This window comes from Pelodiscus sinensis, chromosome 14, assembly GCF_049634645.1.
Source record: "Pelodiscus sinensis isolate JC-2024 chromosome 14, ASM4963464v1, whole genome shotgun sequence".
NCBI classification, from domain to species: Eukaryota; Metazoa; Chordata; order Testudines; family Trionychidae; genus Pelodiscus; species Pelodiscus sinensis.
In genome coordinates this window covers 34,647,163-34,673,953 of record NC_134724.1, presented here as the reverse complement: position 1 = coordinate 34,673,953, position 26,791 = coordinate 34,647,163, and the positions used below count along the sequence as shown (strand labels likewise).

Genomic DNA, 26,791 nt, shown 5'->3' with positions numbered 1-26,791 from the left:
AGCTGCCAGCCTGGCCACCAAAGGCCACATGCGAACCCAGGAGCAGGTTAGCATGAAAGTCAAGTTGGTTTGGTGAGACCCCGAGCCCTGAGCTTCCCCTCCCCCTTCTTCCCCTTGCTTCCCCCTTCTAGCTCCCTCCTCCCAGGTTTCCCCTTCCCCTCTCCCACCTCCTTTTCCCAGTCTCCCAGCGATTCTTCCCCCCTCCTTACTTTTGTTCAATAAGCCCAGTTTCTATTTTTGAACATATATGTCTTTTATTTTACATCAGGAAGGGAAGCTAGGGAGGGGTAAGTGGAAGGACATGAGGGAGGAATGGAACATGAGCCCCCTGTGGGGAGGACCGGGGAGGCTCTGAGGACTCCTCGGGGTAGAAGCTCTCCCTCAGGACCTTCTGGATCCTGACAGCCCTGCGATGGACCCTCCCCCCCCCGGATGGCAGCCTGCAGCAAGTGCAGCCGGGCTGATGGCAACGACCCCACGAGATGCACCGGTGTGCCCAGGGGCAGCTCTGGCTCCATGTGGCCGAGTGCTGTGGTGTCCTGAATATGGGCACTCAGGGCACTCCAAGACAGGACTGCTTTGCTGTCCCTCATCGAGGGAGACAAGCAAGCGGGGAACCCTGAGAACTGTCTATCCAGGTGGGGGTAGGATCCCTTTAAGCATGGAGCTCGGTTAGCCTCAGGCAGCAGCCCCACACACCAAGTCCTAACCTAATGCCCTGCCGGCACTGGTTCCAGCCAGCCTTAACTTCAGTTCAGGGTCCACTCAGTGTGGACATGCTATTTTGAAATAGCAAAACTCTATTTCGAAATAGTTTTTGTTTATAGATGCGTTATTTCAAATTAGCTTAATTCGAATTAAGTTAATGTGAAATAGCACTGTAGTGTAGACATACCCTGAGTATCTTACTGTCTCTCTCTCTCTCCCTTCCTGTCAGCAGCCAAACGGGTGATCCATCCTGATTCATGAAAACCCAGACCTGCAGGATTATTAACAGGGGTCCTTTAATTATTCCCTAATTTTAATTTTTAATTTCCCCCTTATTACAACCACAGGCTGGACGCCTGATTTTTTTATCGCAATTTTATTGCTGTGATTATGTGTTTGGTAGAGATCCATTGATCTTGTGGCAGGGGAAGCTGCTCTCTGTGACGTTGTGGAAGCAAATCCAGCTGAGGCCGAAAGGTTCTTGGAAGACCTAGGCTTTAAGCCTGTGGAGGTTGTGTATTTTGACAGCTCTCACCACTAGGAGTCAGTGAGTTGTCAGCTGTGTCCAGACCTATCCGTCCATGGAGAGACAGCAGCTACTGTGCCCAGACCCAGAAGTTCATGGAAGCAGACACTAACTCTGACCCTGTGGTCGGGAGCCATGGTTCCTGCTCCTACCCAGCAGTCCCGTGAGCCAGTGAAAAAGCTCTGGCTATCGTAAGCCCAGTGAGCCACGGGCCATGTCTTGTTTTTTTAAATAATGATGCTAAAAATCCATTTGACTCCTGCCGAGTTGCAAAATTGACAACACTTTTTGCCAGGCACAGGCGATTAGTGTTGTTCTGCTTTAGTATTTAGCATTAAAGTCATAAGGTACCTCAGTGCTTTACAAAGTTTAACATGTTTTTAAATAAAATCCAGCCAAAGTTGTAGCCAAAAGCTGCAGCAAAAAATTAAAAATAAAAAGTATCCTCTTTCCCTACCCCTTGTCTGCAGCGACAGCAGGGGAAAGGTGCACAAAGAATCAATGTTAAAAACACCGAACCTTGAGGTGGCCTTAAGGAATCAGACTGTCACTTTAATAAGAGCACATACAAACTCTGTAAGCACAAAGAAAAACAACAGTCCCACCCTACAGCGTGAAGGGGAAAGGTGCAGCGTTGGCTTCAGGGCTCCATGGTCAGCTCAGGGGCTGTGCAGAGCCAGCTTAGGACTCACCCTTCTGCCTGGTGAAGACCAGATCCAAAGCATAGAAGGGCATGGCCTAGTCTCCAGGAGTGTGGACGATCCCTGGGGTGTGAACTGGGGGCTCACTGAAGGAAGCCAGCACGAGGAGCAGAGCCAGGATGGCTGCTGTGGAGAGGGCTCAGGGACTAGGAGAAAAACCACTATCTTCAGTGTACCCACTTCCATCTGTAGCTGGAGTGTGCTGGCTCCAGTTCCCAAAAACTATTTGCTGCCCCTCCTCCATCTGCAATTGCCTCACCTTCCCTACCCCTTGTCACCATATTCTGCCCTGGCCATGCACTCCCATCACTAAGGGCTGTGTGGAGTCTTACCATGCTGTCGAAGGTCCAGGCGCACTGACGCACTAGGAAGGAAATCAAGGGTTTTGCCGTGGATCTCCCCATTAGCTCATGCTACCCCATTGGATAAAGTAGGCAAGAACTTCTCTGACCTGCCAGACCCAGGCAGAAATGAAGATGACTTGCACACAGTGTGGAGGGGCCTTTTCCCCTCCCAAGCTAGGCTGGGATCCTCTCTTGCTTGCTGAAACGCAACCCAGCAATGGGAGCCGTGCTGCCTAGGATTCTTGTTTGCCCCATCTTCTGCCCTACACTATGGTGCACAGATGGGCCCTGTGTTGTGATGCCCAAGTTCCTGGCAGGCTCTTCACCGGCAGGCTGTGCCGATGAGCCATGTTAGCACTGTGAGCCATGGTTCCACATTCACCTTCACGCTTGCACTCTGCAGGGCTGGCCCCAGGGCTAGGAACGGCTCCCCTGTGTAGTGTGTCATTTTGGAAACTGTAAGAGACACTGACCATGGCTCAGCAGGGCTGGGGTTAAACTGGGCCATAACATCTCCAAAGTGAGGCCTCGCTGTGGAGTCACTTACTGTTGGATCGGACTATCCAGTCCAGAATGAAGAGACTGGCACAGGTAACCTCTTCCTCAACCTTGTTCAACATTCTAAGTAGGAAGGTGAGCAACTCCCCCAGGAACAAGCGAACTGCAAAATGACTCACTGTTGGTCACCCCTGGCCTGCAAGGCATGTGGGGAAGGGAATAGAGTGCTAGGCCTGGATTCCCCCAGCTGCGATCTCCTTCTCTGGGAAAGGGGAATATGTTTCTTACCCAGATGGATCCGAGAGTCTAGGGCCTCTCTCTGCTCCTCCTGATGCTCTTTGTGGAGATTACACAGCTAAGAGAAGACTGCAACAGCAGCAAAGGAAGGGTGAATGGAGGAGGTGGAGAGGGCAGGGTCTAGTTCCCGATCTGAAGAACAGCCCAGCCAGTTGGATCAGTCTATCTGTGACACTGAGGTTTTGAGTGCCATGGCTCATGGAACAGCAGAACTTGACGGGTCAGGAATGAAGCCGTGGAGAGGTGGTGGTCCTGGTCAATGGGGTTGGGGTGGGTAGGAGGAAAAGACACCACAGGAGAGGTCGCCAGGATCCATCACCCTATGGGAATGGAGTGCAGCAGGGGCGCCTCTCCGGTAGCACCCACAGTCAATGTGGTTCAAACCAACAGGCACCAGCTTTGTGCCCGAGTGATCCCAGCAGCTCTTCCCACAGTGTGGAGTGCTGGGAAGAGGGCGTCACAAAGTCCTGTCCCTGGCAGCCTTGTCCGTATACCTCACACAAGCGAGGTGCAGGGATCATCTCTGGCTTCACACAATACTTCCCCACAGTGCTTTGCTCTATCGGTCAACAGTTGAGCTAGCCATGTGGCCATGAAATGTTGACAACGTGAGACAGAAAAACGGATTTGACCATTTTTCATTTTTGTATGTCAACTTTTGTGTGTCAACTGCACTTTCATCACCAACCTCCCTCCCCTTCCTGTCAGTGACCAAATGGGCGATAGATCCTGATCGGAGGAAACCCAAACCTGCAGGATTATTATGGGTGGGAACACTTGGTTCCTCTGAACGGGGTGTGGGACACCAGTTGCAAGGTTGATTGTGTCCCCCAGCAGTTATCAACAGCAGAGGGCCAGCAAGATGGCTGCTTGCCTGAGTCTGCATCTCTGTCTCCATGAAGATATTTAATCTGACCCATCCGCTGGCCTGATATCTCTGGAGGACTGTCAGCTAGTTACCCTGAGTGAAAAATGTCTTTATGATAGCGAGAAATAGCCATTCAAACCTGTGGTGGCTGAGAAAGAGGGAGATGGGCCTACACCCAGGGTGCATGGAGCTGACTCTATCCTGATCCATCTGTGTATTTTTAACCATTAAGCTATATCTTAATGGAGTAAAGGGTCAGCAGAGACTTCCTGGTACCCAATACTATATTTGAATGATGTAATTTTAATTCTCCACAACAGTGGCAGTTTCAGTCCAGGCTCTGCACTGAGGTATTTTCTCTCTTCACCCTCTGGAAGTCAGTCTCAAAGCTTTGATTGTCGCCTTCTTTGTACCTGATGGGGGGATAGCAGGAACCCAGCAAAGTCAGATACGCTGAAAAGCAGTGATTTGTTTATCCTCTCAGAGGTAGCCCCAGAGCAAACCAAATCACCTCATGCCTCCTGTACCTCATCTGAGGCAGGGTCGCCCTTAGGCTAAACAGAGTTGGCTAGGAGATTTAAAAGAAGCAAGTCTATTGGCCTCCTGAGGCTCTCATGCCTCAGTTGGAAAGTGGGGTTTCTTAAGAGTTCCCGACCCAGTCTACACCTGCCTTAATAATAACTTAATCAGCAGACCCTCATTACTGTGTAATACATAACAACCACATGAATGGTTAACCAGCAAATGAACATTTCTATTTGTCAAACCAGTATGATTCAGATAACAGTTTCTGACGTTGGGCTCTGACACGGTGGCTACGTCTAGACTGGCGTGATTTTCCGCAAATGCTTTTAACAGAAAAGTTTTCTGTTAAAAGCATTTGTGGAAAAAAGCGTCTAGATTGGCACGGACGCTTTTCCGCAAGAAGTGCTTTTGCAGAAAAGCGTCCGTGCCAATCTAGACGCGCTTTTCCGAAAAAAGCCCCGATCGCCATTTTCGCAATCGGGGCTTTTTTGCGCAAAACAAATCTGAGCTGTCTACACTGGCCCTTTTACGCAAAAGCTTTGCGCAAAAGGACTTTTGCCCGAACGGGAGCAGCATAGTATTTCCTCAAGAAGCGCTGATTTCAGACAGTAGGAAGTCAGTGTTCTTGCAGAAATTCAAGCGGCCAGTGTAGACAGCTGGCAAGTTTTTCCGCAAAAGCACCTGCTTTTGCAGAAAAACTTGCCAGTCTAGACACAGCCGGTGAGTATGCAGCAGTATGACGCCCAGGCCCTGTGATGCCCACCAGTCAGGAACAATCCAGTTTCATTTCAAATGTCACGCAGCACGGACATCTAGAAAGAACAGGTGCTTATAAAACAACTTCACCTTGCATAGCTATAGCATCTTCACAATGCACTGGACAAACATTAATGAATTAGGCCTCACAAAACATCTGCATTGTTATTCTCCCCAGCACAGGAAGCTGAGATGGAGTTGAGTGACTTATCCAGGGTGCTACAGAAATGTGGAGCCAGCTAGAAGCAGGATGCAGCTCACACTGGTTTATACACTAGCTAGCAGCTTATATACTCAGCTATTTAACAAAGTGACCTGTGATTTGCTGAGAGGTACTGAAAATATATCTGTAAATGGTATTGCTAGTCAAGGGAAACAGGGGACCAAGAAGTGGAGTAGCTATAGTTCCTGGCTCTCTGAATATTACAGTGGTCTAGCTAGATGCTGTTCCACAAGCTGATATAATGTTCTAGATCAATTCAGCAGGCAAGCTGCTAGCCCAGAACTCGCAATGAGTGTGCTAAAACAATCCTGGGGGGAGGGAAGGACAGAATGCAAATTTTCAAGAAGTATGCTAGATTGATACTCCTAGAGACCAAAGACCTCTCGTTAGCTCCAGGACAGATGGGAGCAGTGCAAAAGTAAGCCACTGGCAAATGTGCATTACAAGACCCTCTCTGTAGTGCTCCACAGAGGATGTGGGTCTGCTACTGCTCGGAGGTAGGGGGATAAGCTGGCTCTAACACCCTGTGTAGGATTTTGTTTAAAGGCTTTGCAGGTCTCAGGATGAATCCCTGGTTTGTTGGCTAACATGGCACCTGTCCCCCCAACTACCATAACGTTGGAGCAACCACCTCTAGGATTGAGCTCACTAACCAGTCAGTCCTGGCATTTCCTGCTCAAATAGGGCCAGTTAGAATGACAGCTGTGTTTTTAACTTGGCCACCTGTCCACTAGGAGCCCGACCCATCCACATGAGCTTCTGAACAGCTGTTAGCCATCCTGAGTTTAGATGGTCCACTTGGTGCCTGAACAGAAAGGTTTTATCCTGTCACTTCAAATGCTCTTTCATTCTAATCTTTCAAACACTGACAGGTACATCTTTTGGTCTCAGGAGAGATAGCTGAGGGGTTTGAGCAGTGGCCTGCTAAACTCAGGGTTGTGAGTTCAGTCCTTGAGGAGGCCATTTAGGGATCTGGGGCAAATCTGCCAGGATGGTACTTGGTCTTGTTGTGAAGGCAGAGGACTGGACTTGATGATCTTTTGAGGTCCCTTCCAACTCTATGAGCTAGGTCTATCTCCATATTACATAGACTTATCCTGGACACACACTTGTTGCCCACTGATGCAAAATTGTCAGAGCTAGGACCAGTCTCCTTAGCTGTCCTTTAGCCTAGCTCTCATCATCTCGCTCCAGACTTATTTCCCTGTGCTGGGCCACACTGAATTGCGATCCCAAGTCTATCTTTGCTCTGCAGCTCTTTCAGTAGTAAATAGTGAGGGAGCAGCAATATGTTGCTGCCTTCAAATTCCACACCCCCTTTTGGAGCTAGAGAGGCCAACCGGTGCAACCCTTCCACCCATGCATCACAGCAGCAATATGTTAAGGGCCTGTCCAGACAGGCATGGCATTGTGAGGCGCTCGTGTTGTGTCTGGAGGGAGATGGGCTGGGGGAAAATGACACACACTGCCCAGTTCCTGCAGCCAAAGCCTCACAGAAAATGTGGATTCCTCCTCCCTCTCATTGTGGTGGGAAGAGCTTTCACATGGGGAGGTGCAAAGTGGGTTAACCAGGAACCGGGCCACCTGGGCCTCAGCTGTTACTTCCTTCTTGCACACCCATCCCCCACAACTCAGTGCCAATGAAATAAAAGAGCAGGTCTCTGAGCTGCTGCTTGTACCCTTCTCCTGTGTGTGGGTGACTGGGCAGCAGCTCTAAGGTAAGACTCCGTGGAGGGTTGTTGAAAAAGCAGAGTGGTTAAGGGGTTGGGATAAAATGATTGCTTAGGCTCTGGTGTGCCTTCTGAAAGCATAACTGGTTTTGTGCACAGAAATCCCTGTGCTGGGGCTTGGCTAGGAGTCAGTCTGGCTACAAGTGTTAATTCTAATGTCTGTGGCCTGTAAGGTTTGACTGGGTCCCTTCATGCCATGCCCAAGGGAAACCACTGTCCTAGGTAGCTAGCCTAATTATGTGTGTGTCTATAAGTGGCTTGTCAGGAGCCCTGGGTTATGATGTCTAGGCTTCTTCTCAGAGAAGTGTGAACTTGTTGAGAGACAGCTGAGCTCCATTTTCCTGGGCTTGCGTTCATGGTCTACTTGATAGCTGTAGTCTGAGGAAAAAGCCATAAAAGCACTGGGGGAGGGGGGAAGAAGCTGGTGTTCTAAACTGCTGTAGAAAACAGCTCTGAGAACAAGCAGCTAGGCATTGAGACTTAGTACTCCTCTATCTTCCTGTGTGTATGTGTCTCTCCTAGTGGCTTTAGCCCTACCTGGCTTTGGAAGGGGCAGCCTTACTTTAGGGTTTTTCTTAGCCTACAATTGGCTTCCTTTCTCCCACTAGTTAACTCTAACCTAGAATGCCTAGCCTAATGTTTAGAGCTCTCTCCTATTGTGTAGCCATGTGTTTCTTATGGCTGTAGCTGGTTATAACTCTAGTCTCACCAATGCTTATTACTCCTTCAGTAAAGCTTCATAGAGCCCCTCAGTATACAAGTGCATAGTATCTTCCACTAGCTGAAGCTGCTTCTTGGGCTTGACTCTTGCTGTGCCTACAAGGGCTGCTTCCACCTTGGCATTAGACTTGCTTTACAAGTCTTCGAGACCCAGAGGCTTAGCCTGGGTGGCCATTGCAGTCCCTGCTGTACACAGATAGCATACTAAAGCTAAGCACCTACCAGCAGCTAGCCTATGCCTCTACTACACACTAGGGGGTGCATCCCAGCTTGTATATGCCTCTGTTACGTCTGAGTATGCTTAGCTCTAGTGGAATGGGCTGTGGCACTATAGTGTAGCCAGTCAAGTACAAACCAGCCTGATTCCTGTATAGCCAGCACACATGTGATCTGGGAGGCTGTAGTGGTGATATTGCCTAATAACGAAGGCCTCTTCCTCAGGATTTGGAATTGGCACCTGCCCTCTTTTCCTTAGCCCCTCTAGTGCCTGCTGTCTATAGAGTGTTAACCTTGTGATGGTGGCCCCACTGGAAGCAGGCGAGAAGCTGCTAAAGCTCTTAAAATGGCTACATGGTATAGATGCCTTTTTATGGCTCCCAGGTTTCAGACTTTCCTATCAAGCCAGCATATTAATTTGATGGAAGTGCTGATCTGCCAGCAGGGGTGCAGCCATATCCTCTGGAAATGGTCCCACATCCCTTTCCTTCCTGCCTCCGTGTCTGGTCCCATCTGAATGTGTTGGTGCCTCCCAGTTTCTGTAATCAGTGGGGTGGGGGGGGAAATGGGACTAAAACCCCCACCCTTCCTCCTTCCAGAATAGGGCTCTCTGTAGCTGTGATCTGGGGAGGAAGGCACCTCTCTAATCCATCCCAAAGCTTATATTCTGCATGGTTGCATCTTCTGAGATGCCATGTAAACATGAGTACTCAACTATTTTAAACCACTTAACATAGCTGGCTCTTAGAGTTACTAGTTTAATAGACAACTTCTGCTGCAATACAAATGTGGTGAGACCATGAGGCTCTGGCTTTTTCTTGGTCACTGCCAGCACTAGATAGGAGGAAAGACACTTCTATTTCTCCCATGTTAAACTGACTCTAGCTGAGAAATTGAAGAACTGCTTGGTTTGAAACCATCATGGCTTAAAGCCCTGAATGAAGGAGAGGGGAAGGAGTGTGTTTTTTAGGGGGAGGGTAGCTATGGAAAACCCACTGTAGGTCTTGACTAGTAGACAGCAAGACACTCATTGGCTCAACCTCTGGAGTGCTGATCTTTCCCAGCTTATAAAAGGAGTTAGTTTGGGCTTCCCTCCATCTGGGCTAGTGGATTCCTTGGACTGGGATTGCTCAGCTAGCTGCTACCTTAACTGGGAAGAACTGCAGACTTAAATAGCTAATCTCTTGATTTTCGCAGCTGAGCTGCCATGATGCAAGTGCCCATGATAAATCATGGGGCAGGACCGCCAAATCTGGATGACCCTTCAGGGCAAGATACTACAAGGGCTCCCCTAGGAAGAAGAGGAGCCATGAGAGTAACACCAGGCCCTGCAGCTGCCTTGATGCCTGCCAGAGGACATGGATGGCAAATCATTTTGGCTATGGTCACCTGCTTCCTTGCTAGTACCACTGCATGTAACAAAGGGTCTTCAGTGTCTCCCTGCCAGAACCCTCTTGCCACTGTGCCTACATCTTCACCCTTGCAGCCTGACTTAGTCGTGTCCCAGAATAATACTGGCAGCATCTTGATGACTCCCAGCCACCACGTACTGAACTACATGGAAAAAAGACACACTGGCTTGCATGCTGTGCAGGAGGAGCCACACACTAGAAGCTTGCAGGCAGATTCTGCAGCCCCCACAGACCAGCTACGCCTCCCAGAAGCCACATGGAATGACTTGAGCCTGTTCTCTGCACTTTTTGCATTCACACTTGATGGAAGAGCAAGTCTGGATTATAAACCGGGAGCTGCCGAGGACCAGCATGGCATCAACTTGAGCACTCTGAAACTCGACACATCTCTGGCCCTTGGGGCACAAGCTAAAATTACAGGCTCCCCAAAGCTTTCCCCTAAGGGGCTGCAGGCATCCTCCAAGGGGGACCTGCGGTTGCCTTCCCTACAGGCATCCAAAGTGGCCATTGAAGCAATGGACTCTAATGCTGAAGTGGTACCAGCTAATATCTCAGAACTGATGGTGCTTGGGACAGATACTAGCACTATGCACTATGACCCATTGCACTCCACTCCAAAGGCATCTGCACAGCCACTACGTGCTTCTCCAGATGCTGTCTCCCTTGCTCGTTTAAGTCCAAGCTCTGGTACAAAGCAACCAGCTGCTGCAGACAGTCTCACTAGTGAGGCATGGGGTCTGTATAAAACAACCCACTCTGCCATGCCCATGGCTCCCAGCACTAGCAGAGATCAGAAGGCCACTAAAACTAGTGCCACTGTCTTGCTTAAACTCCTGCCCTCTCCTCCTCAGACATACAGGGCAAGCAAAGAACCATCCTACTTAATGTCACTGATCACAAGTTCTACCCTGCCAACCAGCCCAGCAGCTGCTCCCACACAGAGTAACTTAACCCTGAGTACCCACTTGCCAGATTCCATGTCTCCTCTGGAAGTGACTAGCTCAGGCCCTGCAGAACTGATCACCCATAGGCGACCAGGTTCCTCCCTCAAAGCCAGTGGTGAGGCTGCTCGTGTGGAGCCAGTGTGGCTCAGCACTGTCCCTGGGACACAGCCAGTGTCTCTGCCAGCCTCTCCTTCCAGAGAAAGTTCCCTGGAGGCATCCCCTACTGTAACCATGTCCACCCAGGGACACAGTTCCACTAGGCTGTCAGATGTGACTAAATTCACATGGAGTGCTTCTGCTAGTATGTCCCAATCCACTAACCTGCCCCCAGCCCCAGGATCTATGAGACGACCCACCAGCACCTCTGCTTCTGTGCCACTGCATGTGGGTGACCTGAGCCACTTCACAGAACACCCCTCTCTCAGCCCCCTTACTGTTCCAGACACCTTAGCAGGCCCCACTGAAGGGGTAGGGATCAGGGAGATGCTCACTGCTGTCACACCCCCTGTTAGTGAGTTACCTACTCAGCCAGCATTACCCATACACGTCAGCCCTACTGCACAATTGCATGCCCCATCTGGTGCTTCAGCTTCACCACTAAAGGTAGCTCTTGAGGGTGTGGTGCAGGCAAGCTCAGAGGTACCATCTGGGCTTCCTTTGCAGAGTGGTGGAGGGACAACTCTCCCTACTGCTCTGCCAGGACACAGAGGAACCAGGCCTCATAGGCACTCTGTTCCCAAGCCAGCCACTGCTGGACTGGGCCATCTGTTAACTCAAACTCCTAGTTCACCAGGAATATCAAACATTCCGGTTGAGCGTGACACATTGAGCTCTCCAGTGCTGGAAATGACCACTCCAGAGTCCTCTTCAGAACAGGGTCTCCTTGGGGTCCCTCATAGTCCAGTAACTAGATCTCGCTCTCAAAGTGATGCTGTAGTCAGTGATATTTCTCAGCTGACTGATGCTATTACCAATGCTCCCTTGCTGGCTGCAACTGGAATTGGCCTTTATGAAGCCATACATCCCTATGAGCCCCTTAAAATTGATGTGGAGACTGCTAGCACTTCCCCTGGAAGAACTCATCCGGTAAGGCAGCTGGGTACTAGACCAAAAGAGCACATGACTGAAGTGATTTCTGGTTCCACTAATTGTCCAGTCTGGGAGTCTGCTGCCCTTAGCACAGCTGTGGAAGAAAAGGGTTCTCCTAACCCTGCTGTCACACATGCTCATGACTATCTAATAATAGTTCCTTCATCTCTGGAGCCAATGAGAGGAACATCTGGCTCAGATGAGTCACCACTTGCTGGTACCAGTCAGGCACTGACCTACCCTGCAGTCACAAGCAGTGTGAAGCCTACTGCAGCCTTCTTGCATGAAGATACTGCAGCCTATTCTCCACCCCACATGCTGCCTATTAGCACAGGCCCAAGAACTCAGTCCAGTACGGCTGCTTGCTGCCCTGAGACCTCCCCTAGTGTCTCAGGAGGCAGGACAGCTGCAAACATCACCAGTGCCATCCTCCATGGGGAATTGGCTGAAACTGTGACGCCCCTTATGAAAGAGCAGACTGAAGTACCTCCTGGTTCCTCCGAGCTCCCTCTCAGCATGTCAAGTGGTGCTACGACAACCGAGCTGCTTTCCCGCTCCAGTTCAGCAAAGCCACTTGCTCAGCCAGCACGTAAGCCGTATTCACTCCGCAGACCAGGAATGAGGAGAGAGCCATCCACCCCAGCTGACTTGGTCCTATCCCACTCAACCACATCTCTGCCTAGCAGGACAGCCCTCTGGCGAGGGCCACAGGTGCCGACTTCTCCACAGAGAAAGACCGTCCTTGTGTTGCCCTCTAAAAATGATACAAGTGGCATGGTGGAGACCCATTCCACTTCCCTGTACCTGAACAGAACAGGGCATGCATTGCTTGCTGCCCCAACCCCAACTGCACTGGAACATACTCAAAGGCCTGTCCCGGCAGCCTCTGCTAGAGCTGCACCTTCAGAATGGAAGCCCACCTCAGCAATGTTGGGAAAACACAAAGTAAAAGAGGTGTCCACTAAGGCAGCTAACATCAGTGGGGTGACACCGCCTGCTCTTGGGCGGACCTCAATCAGCACAGCTGTGTCCAAGGCTACCCCAGCCAAAACCAGAACAGCTGCTTCACTGCCACTGCCTCCAGCACAAAGAACTGCACAACTTACAAACCTTCCCCTGACTTCTGGACCCAAGGCTCCTGTTTTCCAGCCCCTCGCTGAAGCCAAACCTAGTGGGGTGACTTCCCTTCACACTGCTGCCAGAATTCCACCCACAGCAAAGAGAACAGCCCTGCTAACTAGTGCCAGAACTCCTGCCACACCTGGCCTGCAGCTTCCTATTCTACCAAAGCCAACTCAGCTGATGCCTTGGAACAGGAGCAATGCACCAACACCGCTTAGACTCCCTACTTCAGTCTTGTCAACCCGCTTGCTTCTAAGCTCCCGACATGGGTCAACAGCTAAAACAGGCCTTCATGTGTTAACTAGAACAATGGCTGCAAGGCAGAACCTAGCCACAGCTGCAGCGACTGCCAAGCGGGTGGCGACAATCGAAAAGGGTCACACTTCAAAACTTGAATCCAAGGCTTCAAAACCGAGCTTCTCCCCTAAGCCGAAGAGTGGGCCAGCAAGCAGACCTAAGTCACCTGTGCATATCCTACCTCTGCAGTTCCGCCTCCTTGGGGCTGCCTACACAGAGCTCCTGAAGAACAAGTATTCAGATGTCTACAAGAAGCTGGAGAAGGAAGTGAAATTAACTGTAAGTGGAATTCTTAAAAGCCAACTCTTTAGAAGTCAGTCAGCTTCCAGAACCTAATGTGGCTCCCTGGTTGTAGCTTGTCATCAGCAATTTAGACTCTTCTCCTCTGTCTCCTTGTGGGCTAGATAGACCTTTCCTGGGGTGGGGGAGTATCGAACTAATACTCCTGTGGATTGGTATCCAATGCACCACTTAGGAGGGCCAACAGATTTACCAGGCCCTTGGGCAAGAGTGGGTCGGGAGGGGACAGGTTTGCACTCACACGGGCCTGCACATGTTGCCTCTTTGGCCGATGTTGGTCATGACTACCTGTAAGCAAGGGGCTTTAGTCTCCAGTCCCCTTATGGTGAGGATCGCTAAGGTAGCTCCAGTGCTTGGCCCGTGGTAAGGCAAACTCTGTTCCATGCATGGCAATGCTGAGACGGCATTTCCTGTTAGTCCATGTGGGTCTGGATTGTATCCCCCTAGACTCTATACTTAAATAGTCTGCCCTGAAGCTCCACTCACTCCCAATCTAAGAACTAGTGATAACTACTCCCTGGCTCTGTGCAAACTAGTCCATGTTCTTACAAGTCTGACTGCACTTCCAGTAACCCCTCACTGTTGACAATGAAGTAGCTGTTGTGGAACAATCTGTTCTCAGCCAGTGGCTCTTATTGTTTCCAGCTAAACAAGATGTTCTCCAACTACAAGAACTTCCTCCAAGTGAACATTCTCCAGTTTTTGTGAGTATCTTACAAAACTCACCCCATGCCGTCTGGGGGAGGTACTATTCAACTGAGAAACTAGGCTTTAAGAGTGCATTGGTTCCATTGCTAGCTTTTGTTGTAAGCTACCCAGGGGAGAGGGTGAACCTTGTGGGAGTGGGGAGGGAGTAACCAACAGATCTCGTTCTTGATCAAGTACCTCAGTTTGGATGACTTGCCAAGGAATAGAAACTGGCTGGGAACACACTAGTAGAACAGACAGCAGGTGGCAATTGGCTGACTAATACATGGAGGGCATGCTGAGTTCATTTTAAAAGGGGGTCCTTTTGGAACAGCCTCTGCAAAGCAATGACTGGTATCAGGTGCTATGTAAATACAGCCCATCAGGTTAATAGAACACCCCTAACCCACTGTTTCCTTGACCTCACAGGAATGGCTCTGTCATTGTTGAGAGCGAGGCTCTATTCCAGGAAGATGGCCCTGCTCCCACAAACTCAGACCTCATCCGTACAGTTGTCACAGAAGTGGAAAGGAAAATGGACACCTTTTATGACTGGAGAGTGGATGTCACATCTGTCCGCTCAAATGGTGAGCACCGGTCACTGCAATGCAACACCATGTAGAGCAGAACTTCCCTCAATTCATTTCCATTCCCAGATGGCCATAGGTACCGTCAAACCTGCACTTCAATAACAAAGCCAGGTGGCATGTGTCTGTCAGAGGTGACATCTGGCACCCACATACAGTGACCCAACAAAATTGGGTGTTGAGGGGAAGAAGTGTTTGCTTGTAGACCTAAGCAATACATCCCATACTGGGGTTCAGGAAACTGTGTCCTGTTTCTTTAACTGCTCCATGGCTAAACTGCATTTGCTGAGGTAACCGTTGTAGGGATGCCTTCACAGGGAACACCTCAGCCCTTTTGCCTCCCTCATCTAGGTTTCAGCCTGGAGAATCTAGAACCAGAAAAGCTGTTGGTCTCCTTTACTGCTCTGAGGCTGGGTTCGATTGCAGCATTCGGTGGCGTGCGCAGCCAGGGCCCTCTGGACCAACTAAATGATGTGGTATGGTAACTCTGTGATTGAGGAGCTCCTTCTCTTCTCCCCTCCCCCCCCCCCCCCCCCATGCAATAGAAATGACCACCTCATGGCTAAGGTATGGGAATGGGGGCTCTTGATATCTTGGGTCTGTCACTTGACTCATGCAAAGTGGAGATTTGCTAGCACTAGCAGAGATCTTAGTGCCCTACAAGTAGAGGCTATTGGAGCAAATCAGATCCCTACAGCTGGAGATAATACACAGATTACTAGAGCACCAATCTAGCACCACTAAGGTGAAAGGAAATAGCAGCATATGAGAGATGGCAGGGGACCTGACAGATGTTCACAGTTCAGTTCTTCATGCTTCTGTGCCCAAGGGGCCTGCTGAATCCTTCCTCTGGAAGAAGGGTTGGGGAAGGCTGGAGAAACTAGGAAAGTAACTGTCCTCTCTCCTCTGTAGGTGGTTCAGTCTCTGGGCACCCTGTACAAAGTGAAGAAGTTCTCCATTGTCAGACTCAGGTACAGAAAATTCACCCAATGCTGGTGCCACCTTAGAGCTCCAGGCTTACGTAGAAGCAGCCACTCCCTGGCATGGGAGAGCCAGTGGTATAGCCCTGAGCCAAATAGTCTTCATTTGACTCCACAAGGCTAGAGCACTTGAGGGGTGTGGGGAGAAATGGGGCCTCAAGTGTCCTCTGCAGTGAACCTAGTAACAGTTCAGCAGTTTCCAACTTCCATTGATTCAGGAGAGCAGTCCTATGGCCAACTGTGGGCCCTTGTAGCCAAAAAGGCTAATGGCATATTAGGGTGCATTAGGAGGAACACTGCCAGCAGATCCAGAGATGTCATTATTCCCCTTTATTCGGCTTTGAGGCCACATCAGGAGTATTGTGTCCAGTTCTGGGCCCCCCCACTACAAAAAGGATGTGGACACATTGGAGAGGGTCCAGCAGAGGGCAACTAAAATGATTAGGGGGCTGGAGCATATGACCTATGAGGAGAGGCTGAGGGACTTGGGTCTGTTTAGTCTGCAGAAGAGAAGAGTGAGGGGGGATTGGAACCTCCCTTCAGGAAGTTGAAGGCTGCTATCAAAAGAGGATGGAGAGAGGCTGTACTCATTTTTTCCTAATATCCAACCTGGACCTCTCCCACCACAACTTGAGACCATTGCTCCTTGTTCTGCCATCTGTCACTACTATTTCACTAGGAGGGTGGTGAAGCACTGGGATGGGTTCCCTAGGGAAGTAGTGGAGTCTCTATCCCTAGAGGTGTTTAAGTCTTGGCTTGACAAAGCCCTGGCCGGGCTGATTTAGTTGGAATTGGTCCTGCCTAGAGCAGGGGGCTGGACTTGATGACCTTCTGAGGTCTCTTCCAGTTCTATGATTTCTATGAACGGCAAGATCTCCATGCACTACAATTCATGCATCTGGTTAACCATGAGAGGTCAGTCATCCAGAGTTATCTGGCTGCCAAATGCTCCCTGCCTTCAGTGGCAGTCCTGGGAACTAACAATTTGTTGGCCTTCATGAGATGCAGGACCGGGGGAAGAAATGGAAGCAGTGAAGTACAGGCAAGAATCCAACACTACACGTATCATCCTTGTGCATTGAGTATTGAACATGGGGGGGATGGGTAGAAGTACGGCTAAGTCCAGCTTGAGACAAGTCGACCTATGAGGTGGGACTACAAAGCCTCTGTACTGTGGTGCATCCACTCCCTTTGAGATCTGCCTCATGACATTGGAGATAGTGGAACACCATGTGATGCAATGCCGGGAGCAGCATGCTGGGCACTAGACTAGGCTGGAGCCAGTGTGGAAGCAGAAATAGTCAGCAGCAGTGGCAGAGATCCAAGTCACTTAAAGGATGAGGGCAAAGGCATTGATCATCCACTTTCATGCAACTGCTGTGAAACTATCTCATGCAGGGCTCTACTTTTAATCCTGGTCCTGTACTGTTTCTTGCATGTCTCTCATTCCCACCCACAAATCTTAAATTCTGTTAGGCAGGTTTCCCCATGCTAGTAAAGTCTGTTTACCACTAATAAACCTTCCTTCCAATCTCAGAACTTAGCAACTTTTCCAGCTGGGCTGTTGCCCACAGGATCTTGCCTGCAACTAAATACACTTGACCCACTTCTGCTATTGGGGCAGCAGGTCTTGTGGGATTGCAAGAGTGACAGGCAAAAGCTTAGGCCTCCCTAGTGGGATTACGAAATAGGAATGACCCTGCTGGAGCAGTTGCAGCTACATTCTAGCAACCCATTGTAGTGTCCCAGAGATAGCTGTGCTCATGGCTCTGGTTTCTTGAAACAGACTAACAAGGAGTCTGGTGGCACTTCAAAGACTAACACATTTGTCAGGTTATCCTGAGCTCCAACTTGCTTCCTCAGATGCTGAAGTGGGGCGGGGAGGAAGCTGCAAGAGGGTGGCCAAGCCTCCAGACCTCTGCCGGTTCTTACCTTTGCCCTGCTAAAACTCTTTCCTTTGTCCAGGGACATCAAAGGTGACCTGGAGATCAGTGGGGAAGCCTATGTTGACACACAAGCTCATGCTGACATCAGCCAGATTCTACAGGCACTGAGGGCTCTTGTTAACTACTCCGTAGACTTGACAACTCTCTCTGTGGCTGGTGGGTACCCTTCCCTCTAGCACTGTTGCTTGGCTGGCAGAGGCCATGACACTTGTCTAGCTCTGATCTCTTCCCCAATTCCAGATGCAAGGCTGAACTTGCAGGTTTTCCCCATTTCCTTCCTGATCAACAACTGGATGGTCGATGAGAAGCTGCTGGATCATTCTTCTGTGGAACACCAGAGTGTCACCAGGTCCCTGGCTGACGTGGTAGGCATGCCTGGCTTCCAGCCTGCAATTCCCACCCCAGCCTTGTGTAATCAGATGTTTAGGGATGAAGAGGGGACCCTGTAGAATCCCTCTTGAGATCTAAGGAGGAATCTAGAAAGCATTAATTCCAGGCTTCAGCCTAATCCTGAATAGAGGCCTTGGCCTACGCCTCCTAGGGCAGGGGTAAGAAACCTAAGGCTTGGGGGGCCAAATCTGGCCCCCAGCTTGCCTGTATCCAGCCCCTGAGGGTTGGGGTTCCCCCAGCACAGGGAAGATGGGGCTAGAGTGCCAGCCCTCTCACACTCTCCACACAGCTGGGGTGACACATCCCAGCTGCAGTGGGGGTAAACCTCCAAGCTTCTCTTGCTGGATTCAGGCAAAGCAAGTCAGGCTCCAATCCATGGGTGGGGGAAGAAACGGCTCCTGCATCCCACCCCTGCCCAGACCCCCCCATCTTCCCAGGCTTACCAACCTTTGCCCACTCCTACACCCTCCTTCCTGCACAGATCCCACACTCCAAGCTTGTTTTCTAGCAGCCTCCCCTCCCACAGACCCTCCCCCTCACTCTTAGCCCCACCCAGAGCCTAAGGGGCCCACAGGGTACTAGCCAGGGGCCCCCAGGCTCTGGTGTGAAAATGTGAGGAGTGTCTTTCCACTCTTTTAAACCCTTGCGTCTCACTTTTGTGTGGCCCCAACTGAATTCTCTGCAGGTCAGCAGCCTCTAACCCAAAAGGTTCCCTACCCCTGTCCTGGGGAAGGAGCACACTGAACTAGGTGTTACAATAAAGCACTGGGGTTGCCTTTAAGTGGTGTCCCAGTCTGAATCCAGCTCTAGTCAGTGAGCTTTGAAGCTCAGACCTAGCATATTGGGAAGCCCACGTATGAGGATCTAGTAGAATTCCAGGCTCGAGCAAGAATATTAACGTGAACGGAGGGCACAGGAGTTACTCCAGACATAGAATTGTGGGTGTTCCAACAAGGCCAACTTAGCTGGTGGATAAAGCTCCTTAAGCTTGGCTCTGATGCCTGCTGGGGAAAGTGGCCTCCTTCAGAACAAACTGGATACAGATGTTCTCTCAACCTTGGTGGTAGGGGCTGCATGGTGGGACAGAAGGGGGGCAGGGACTAGACTGTCTAACTCTGGTCCATTCTTCCAGCTGACACACACCCTGAGGAAGTACCAAAGCCTCCTGCAAGTGGTCATTCGAGACCTCCTGTGAGTAAAAGCTCTGCTTCTCTTAGCTACGCCATAGGTGGCAGATGTGTGGGACTTGAACTCTAAGATCCCCTAAGGTGGTTTGGAAGATGCTAACAGTGGCTGACACTTGGCTGTAGAGACAGAACAGGGACCCCAACAGTCTGGGCTTCTACCCTACTATGATCTGCATTAAAAAAGCTTGACTCCCCATTGTAAGCTATGAGCACCTACTAAATTCCCCCAACCTTGAGTTACTATCTAGCCAGAGGCTTGCTGTTTCCTCATAAGGGCCAGCAGATCTTAATTCTTCTGACAACTTAGGCGTCTAAGAAATGATCCTGGGATGCAGGCCTAGGTGGGAGGCCGTGGGGTCTAGCGCTCAAGCCTGGAGTACCCATGGCCTTCTGGGTGACTGCTCCTCTGCTTCACTAGAGTCTGCTTGTCTCAACAGAAGCGGCTCCCTGAGCTGCCACGGGGATGTTGTGTTCCAGCACCCTGCCCCTTCCAGTGCAGACGTCCTGCAGACGCTCCTCCTCTCAGTTGGCCCGGATGACATGCTGGCTGGGTCAGGCTTCCAGGTGGACCCATACTCTTTCCATGTGGCAGGTAAGACTATTGGGGGATCTAGGTGTTCTACAGGAGTCCTTCAGAACTGGTCCAGTCCCCCCGCTGCAGTCTCGTTACAATGGCAAGGTGTAGCTGCAGCACAGGCCTCCGGACTGAAGCTCCCTGCTCCAATGTTAAACTTCAAGAGCAGAACCACAACCCCACATGGATTCTACATGTGCTTTTGGGTGGGGCGCACGTAGAATCAGCAATTCCTTCCCACCAAAACGGAAGAGCTGGTCAGGCTTTCTGCTGCCTGTTGAGGCTTGAGACCTTCCCTCTGCCCAGAAGAGACCCCCTGAGGCAGTGGTGGAGCCAGCTGCCATCATGACTAGCCATTTGAACAGCCCACCATGATTGGCCTAATCTACAGGCCAAGACGCCTTCCTCTGGAGAGGGAAGGATGGGAGGGAGGCCTCCTGATAGAGCCAATAGAGTAGGAACTGCACCCATAGAGGTTATAGTAGCCGGCTAAAAAAGATCTAGTGATCAGTCTGGACAGGGCAGGAGGCTGGCTTTCATTGGCAGCCCTGAGGCTATTAGGCAGTGCTCTAACTATCTCCCTTTACTCTAGGTGACACACTGGAACCTCCCTTCATGTATCCAAGCTTCCCTGGCTATGGTGTGGCAATTATTATTATGTGTGGCCTTGTTGTTGCTGCCATTCCCATCATGACTCTGCTGGTAAGATGGCAGTGATGCTCCGTAAGCTTCTGCAGAGGCGTATCTGAAGTTGCAGTGCAATGATGTGGGTCCTCTCCAGTCCCTTCAGTAGCACTCAGGTTACAGGAATGTTCAGACCCAGCAGATCCGGGGTATTAACACACCCTGGCCAAAGCAAGAGGTCACACCAACATGTAGACCTTCTCGGAATGCTCACCGCTGTTCAACACCCTTGTCTACCAGTCCTCACTGGCACGTGGCAGAATGAGGCACAGCAGGGAGCTTGGTAACTTGCTCTTGAGCAATAGAAGTAGAACACTTGTGATGCACCCACTAGTCAGCATGGCTATGTCTAGACTGGAGCTTTTCCATTAAAAGCATCTGCAGAAAAGAGCATCTAGATTGGCATGGATGCTTTTCCACAAAGTTTTTGCGGAAAAGCATCCATGTCAATCTAGACACTGTTTTTGCACAAGAAAGGCCTGATCGCCACTTTTGCCATTGGGGCTCTTTTGCACAAAACAGTCGAGCTGTCTACCCTGGCCCTCTTGCCTGAAAGCATTTCCGGAAAAGGACTTGCGCAAGAAGCACTGATTTCAGACCGTAGAACATCAGTGCTCTTGCGCAAAATCAAGTGGCCAGTGTAGACAGGCTGGCAAGTTTTTGCACAAAAGCAGCCACTTTTGCGGAAACTTGCCAGTCTAGACACAGCCCTTGATTCTAGTCTTCCTTGGATGACTTGCTAGTCTCAGTCCCTGCTTACTTCACATGTAGCTCACCAAGCAGAGTTGGAATATACTGCTCCATTTCCAAGTGTCTGCTGCCTGCCTCTTGTCTTGGAGCATGTGCTTGTCAGGTAGCCTGCTTCTAAGCCACTGAATGGGCTGGCCCACCCCAGTGCCCACAGCATAGAGTTGTTTGTGGTTCACTAGCCTGCAGGCAAAGATCTCTTCCCTTGCAGATAATTAACTTTTTTCTCCCCCCCCCCCCCCCCCATGATTAGTACCTGAATTCTGGACTCTTTGGCTGGCATCACACGGCTATAATTCAGGGTGGGAGAGACCCTGAAGCAGGGACACAGACCTTTGAACTGGATAACAAAGGATTCCGCTCTGCCATCGAAGAGGCAAGTATCCCTCCAAGGATGGGAGAGCACAGATGAGTTTTGGGGCCTGGTTAAAAATAGTAAAAAGCCTTAATCAAGGGCACCGGTGGTCTAGGGATGCTACAATGTTGCTGGTTACTGGGCTTTCCAAACCCCACTACTCTTTAGGGCTTTCCTACCCATGTCCCAGAGCGCAGCTTGTCTTGTTTATTACACTTCCCTCAGACAGCTAGGATCTGAATTTTCCACTTCCTCACTACAATCCCCTGTGGCTTCATACCCTTCTAACCTTAAGATGTGTGGTCCTTCCAAGCTGAGAGAAGGGCCAGGTTGGGGCTGTTTCAGCACTGGCTAGTACGCAGTGTAGTTAGCTACTCCTTGCTGGAGTAGGAATGTGAACTCATTGCACCTGGATAGACTCCCTCTCGAAGGCCCTGGAGACCCCCTTCATGAGGGACTCACTCTTGTAGCACAAGAGGCTGCTGAGTACCAGGTCCCAAAGGAAAGTCTCTTGGGTGGGGGGAGGATGCTTTGTAGCTCGCGGGCAGACCTCTAGGGATGTGACTTTCACTCTTCCCTCCTGCAGGATGAGGGCAGACACTCGTACACTCCAAAACACTCAGCCGGAGACTGAAGATGCAACATGCAAGTTCTTGCACCTGCCTCATGGGCCTAACTCTCTTCTGTAGAAACAAGAAGATTCAAAACTCACTCTATGGTGGGGGTGTCAGTTCATGCTGCTTTCCACATGTGACTGCTTCTGAAATACTTTGGCGGGTGCAGGCTTTCTCAGCTGTAGGCAACGAGCCTTTCCTATCTGCACCCTGAATAAACTCTCTACTATAGAACTACAAAAGTAGCTGCAACTGGCTTCCTTTCTCTGCTTCTAGAGGGAGGTAGAAGCACCCGTCTAACCTGCCTAACTTCTGGTGGAAGAAGTGACCCCCTTCTCCCTCCTTGAAGAGCTACGGTGCTAAAATAAACCGAAGACCTGATCACTCAGATGTTTAAATTGTGCACAGAGCTCTTGTAAGAGCAGCTAGCCCTCAAGGGAATGAGAGGAAGCAGACTTCGATCAACCTAGAAACTCCTGGATGAAGGGTCTCTGGGCCTGCAAGAGTTCTGTTTAGGTTCTCAGTGTGAAATGCCTCAGCTCTGCATGACTCCAGTAGAAATCCCCCTGGGAGATGAAGTTGTCTTGTGAGTGCATTTGACTTAATATTTTAAACTCTGTTTTTAAATGGTGGCCTACTTGTTACAGACACTCGGTAGCTAGCAAAGATCCAGGGCCATGTCCCCTTCTCATGGCTGCTGTGACTAGGCGGCTTAAGATGCCTAGTTTCTGTAACTCTACAGAGGGCAGCCTTGTGGTTACTTAAACTAGCTGAGCTCCTTGAGCAGGAGGGCATCTGGCCTAAGACACAGAAGGATGTCAGAGCACCCCAGGGCTAAGCTGCAGAGGTGGTGCAGTCCCTCAAACCAGCTCTTAGATGGGAGGCCTTAGTGTAGCTCACTTGTTTCCCAAAAACTTTGGTGTAGCTCAGACTTCCTTGGTCTGTCCCTGCCAGTTTAGGCAAACCCACTGGAAGCTGCTGGCATGCGCAAGTGAGGCCTCCTCCCTTCACACTCCCCTCTTAGAGGGCCAGTCTCTTAAGTGCCATCCATGACTCCTTTGTTCTGGGAGTAATTCTCTAAGTGTGGGGCAGATTCCCTTCCCAGGTGATGCCTGACCACGTCCTCTTATTTGGTGGATGCACCCCTGGGATGTGGAAATGGCCAGTCTGCAGGAGTCACTGAGACAGGCTGTTTCCTTGGCTGGCTGATTTGAATGAAGTCACCTGTCAAGCTGGGGTGGCAGGTGCCAGCTCAGAGCTTCTGAGGAAGCTGAGAATCTACTGGCAACCTGGCTCAAGAAGGGGGGTAGTCCCCTATTTAGCAATCTTAAGCACCATTCCCTTAGAGCTCCTCCTCTTCTGGCCTTCAGAGCAGCAACTTGATGACAGGGTAATGGCACAGTTACTTCTGCATCAGTCTGCACTCTCTCCTGCAATGGCTAAACCGACATCCAATTGGCTGTCTTTAGACTCCTAGTGTAGTCATCAGATGTTGTAGCTTTTTGGGGGGGAGGGGAGAAGAGAAGCATGAGGCTGAAGGTAGCAGACTGACGAGTGACAATTGACTTCTATTTCTATGCTGCTGGTATAGGTTTCCCTGCCAACAGACTCTTTTTCTTTCCTCACAGCAAATGGATTTAACTTGTGTCCATTTTTAGATGCTTTTCTCAGGTTTGTGGCGAGCCTTTCGGAATGTACTGTGTGATTCTAAATAAACAGTCTAAGAATACACGACTCTGGCATGTGCTTATTGTGAGGTCATAGAGGGCAGGCTGCAAGCTAGCTTGGAGCTCCAACAATGTTCCAGATTCTGCTCTTAAATGAGAACCCTTCCATGGTACTCAGCAGTGCTAATAAAGCCTCCTTGGAGCAATCTGCTGCCTGCCCAGGCAAAGCACCCTTCTCCCACCCCTCCACAGTAGAAGGAGGATGAAAGGAGCCAGCTAGCTCTGCCGGCAGTCTAGTCTGTCTCTTGCTGAGAATATCAAGCTGCCTGACAGCAGGTGCTTAGCAGAAAACTCTTGCTAGCCATGGTCCTCTTCAAGGTAAACTTGTGGTGGTGGGGGCGTTGCACTAATTCTGCAAACAAGAGTCAGGGAACCAGTTTGGTTGAGCTGCTGCCGAAGAACCTTGTGGGGCCTACAGCAAGGTTCCTTCTTGCAGCTGCACAAGGAAACATCTAGTCAAGCAGCTGCACAGCTGTCTCCAGCAAGGAGAGGGATGGCTGAGGAGACCTTTGCCCCTAGCTGAGGAGAGTCAATGTTTGGACCATCCTAGACCAGGTTCTGATGGGCTGTCTCCATTCTGCCCAGGAAAGCAGGGCCAATGCTAGTGCTGCTGAGCTGAAGCTGGAACAGTTTAGGGACGAAAGGCTCTCTTGGGGGTGGGGGGAACAAAGATGATGCAAGTCAGGCCTTGACTGGCTTTGGAAGAGTCAGATTCCACACTTCATACCCTGATATCTTGTAAGATGGCTGTGACCTCATCTGTTACAGGAGTACAGGGAGCAAGAGCATAGGGTACCAGATCTAGCTGGCAGCTGCAAGTAGAGCCGGCCAGGGTGCCAGAGAGGCTGGTGCCACTGGTGGGGTGGGCTGTAGGGGAGCCCGAAGCAGACATGGTGGCTCAGCCTGGAGCCAGGCATGTAGCCTGCACATTTCAGAGGCCATGCTCCCTGGCCTAATCCATTTGCTGAGGGGAAATGTTTGAGGGGGCTGGGGCAATGGAGTTCTACAGAGCAGCCAGGTGATCAGTGTGATACAAGCACAGGTGTCCCTGGCAGGCCTACTGCATCTTCCGAGGGAATTACAGGGCTGCCTCCAGGAGTCCTTGGTCTTACCTACTGTGCCTGAGGCAGCGGAAGGGCTGCTGTGGGACTAGTGTGCCTTTAGGGTGGCACCTCCCCAGGGATGTCCCAAGTGGGGCAGAGACCTAATGGTTGGGCCTGGTGCAGTAATTGGGGCCAGCTGCGTGCCCCCCCATGCTGACTTTTGTGCATGTCTTCTACTTTCCCCAGATGGTGGGTGGACACCAGCTCATCTCTGTATCTGCCTCTGCTTCCTCATCAGAAGTAGTATCTGCAGGAAGAGAGGCAGGGAAGCCCCATGCATTGCTGGAGTGAGGTGCTGCACCCTCCAGGGCCCTAGAACCTGTGGAACAGTCATCATCCCAGTACAGAAATAGCCTCTTCCTGCACCAGCTCTCAGCTTCCCCTCTTGCTGCATGTCCCATCCCATCATCCTGCTGCCTTTTTAAACCCCATCTTTACCAGCTTATTTCTGCTCCTTGGCCACAGTAAAGAAACCCAGAACATGGCTGAGAGTGTGAATCCATTCCTGTGCTACTCATTCTTCAGTAAGTGCAAGGTACTTCCCCTGCTCTATCTGCCCTGCTCTGTTGGGTGCAGATGACTGGTGCATGGCATGATCTTTACCCTCCCCCCATGCCAACAAGTCAGTTTTGAAAGGCCCACAGGGCTTTGCAGGTGCAAGAGGAAAATAGGCCTCAGCTGTGAGGTGCTAAATAGTTCTAGTCAACTCAGATTTACTCTTTTCAATGGCAGTCTTTTTGCACCAGTTTTCCCTGATTATCCATGCAGGTGTCATAGGGCAAGCATGGACCCTGTTCAGCTGCAAAGTGCTCTGGTAATCCTAGAAAACCCCTCCCACTTCATGCTGTAGTTTGTCCAGAGCTTAGCTAGGACCTACCAGAGGGAGAAGGCCACGACCACAGCTATGCATGAAACACTTGTGCTAGGTGGGCACATGCAAAAAGCATGTATGTGCAGTCACATGTGCACATTTACAACTAGGAAGGGGGTCAACTCTAGGTGGGCAGGGGGAGGTGAGGATTTATTACAGGCCTCTAATGGGCCTTGATTTGCATATGAAATTTAAATCAAATTCTGAGGATACAAATTAGGCCTGGATCCCATGTGCACATTTGCCTGCCAAACCTATTTAAATCAGGCCCCGTTGGGGCGCACCAGCTGTTGAACTGAAGGGCAGGGGCTGGGCTTGGGAAATGAGGAGGCTGGAAAACACGAGGGCTGGAGGCTTTGGTGCCCCCATATCTATCTGCTTGGGCCCTTGCCTGTGCGCTTTATTGGGAGCATTTTGAGGTCAGGGGAGACTCAACTAGACGTTTTGTGTGTAAAATAACACACGGCCTCTGGCAATAACAACACACAGCCACACGGCCTTTGTGTGTAAAATAACACACAGCCTCTGGCAATAACATGTGGCCTTTGTGTGTAAAATAATACACGGCCTCTGGCAATAACATGTGGCCTTTGTGTGTAACATAATACATGGCCTCTGGCAATAACACACAGCCACATGGCCTTTGTGTGTAAAATAACACATGGCCTCTGGCAATAATTACACATGGCAACGTGGCCTTTGTGTGTAAAATAACACATCGTGCTGTTAGCACCAGCAAATAGCAATTCACCCTCCTCAGCCAGACCAGCTCTGGGTTGGTGCAGAAGTACTGGAGGTTTGCCCCAAGTCCTGGGGATTGGTGGTCCCCACCCGCAGGTCTCAGGTCACTGCACTGAAAGCTTTAATCCAACCCACACGTGTCACACACACCCCTTCTCTAGCAGCCCCTGAAACCCAGATGCTCTTGCTGGTGGTCAGAGTCATTAGTGAAAACCAGTTGATTGAGTGCTCTTAATTAACCTAACTGAGCTTTGCAGAGTCCCAGGAGGCATCTGGATTTCATCCCTAGGGGGCAGAGATTGTGTGTTCTGCTGTTTGCCCC

At 50.5% G+C, this 26,791-nt stretch overlaps 1 protein-coding gene across 1 annotated transcript; it reads left to right on the top strand.

The window, feature by feature from the left end:
* The first annotated feature begins 7,016 nt into the window (after positions 1-7,016).
* On the top strand, positions 7,017-25,341 carry LOC102458380 (uncharacterized). The gene is made up of 14 exons (XM_075897402.1): positions 7,017-7,164; positions 9,310-13,255; positions 13,922-13,980; positions 14,393-14,550; positions 14,902-15,026; positions 15,463-15,521; positions 17,496-17,632; positions 17,717-17,841; positions 18,999-19,057; positions 19,491-19,645; positions 20,220-20,329; positions 21,312-21,434; positions 22,000-24,072; positions 25,044-25,341. Exons 2-13 carry the CDS (start codon positions 9,320-9,322, stop codon positions 22,045-22,047), a joined length of 5,094 nt encoding a protein of 1,697 aa, XP_075753517.1. The 5' UTR covers positions 7,017-7,164; positions 9,310-9,319; the 3' UTR covers positions 22,048-24,072; positions 25,044-25,341.
* Positions 25,342-26,791: the final 1,450 nt, after the last annotated feature.

Bases quoted from the DNA above. Each gene is read 5' to 3' on its own strand.
- LOC102458380 (XM_075897402.1), top strand. From the start codon at position 9,320: ATGATGCAAGTGCCCATGATAAATCATGGGGCAGGACCGCCAAATCTG. The intron at 15,522-17,495 runs GTACAGAAAATT...TCCTTTGTCCAG, and splicing joins TTCTCCATTGTCAGACTCAG to GGACATCAAAGGTGACCTGG. The intron at 21,435-21,999 runs GCAAGTATCCCT...TCCCTCCTGCAG, and splicing joins TCCGCTCTGCCATCGAAGAG to GATGAGGGCAGACACTCGTA.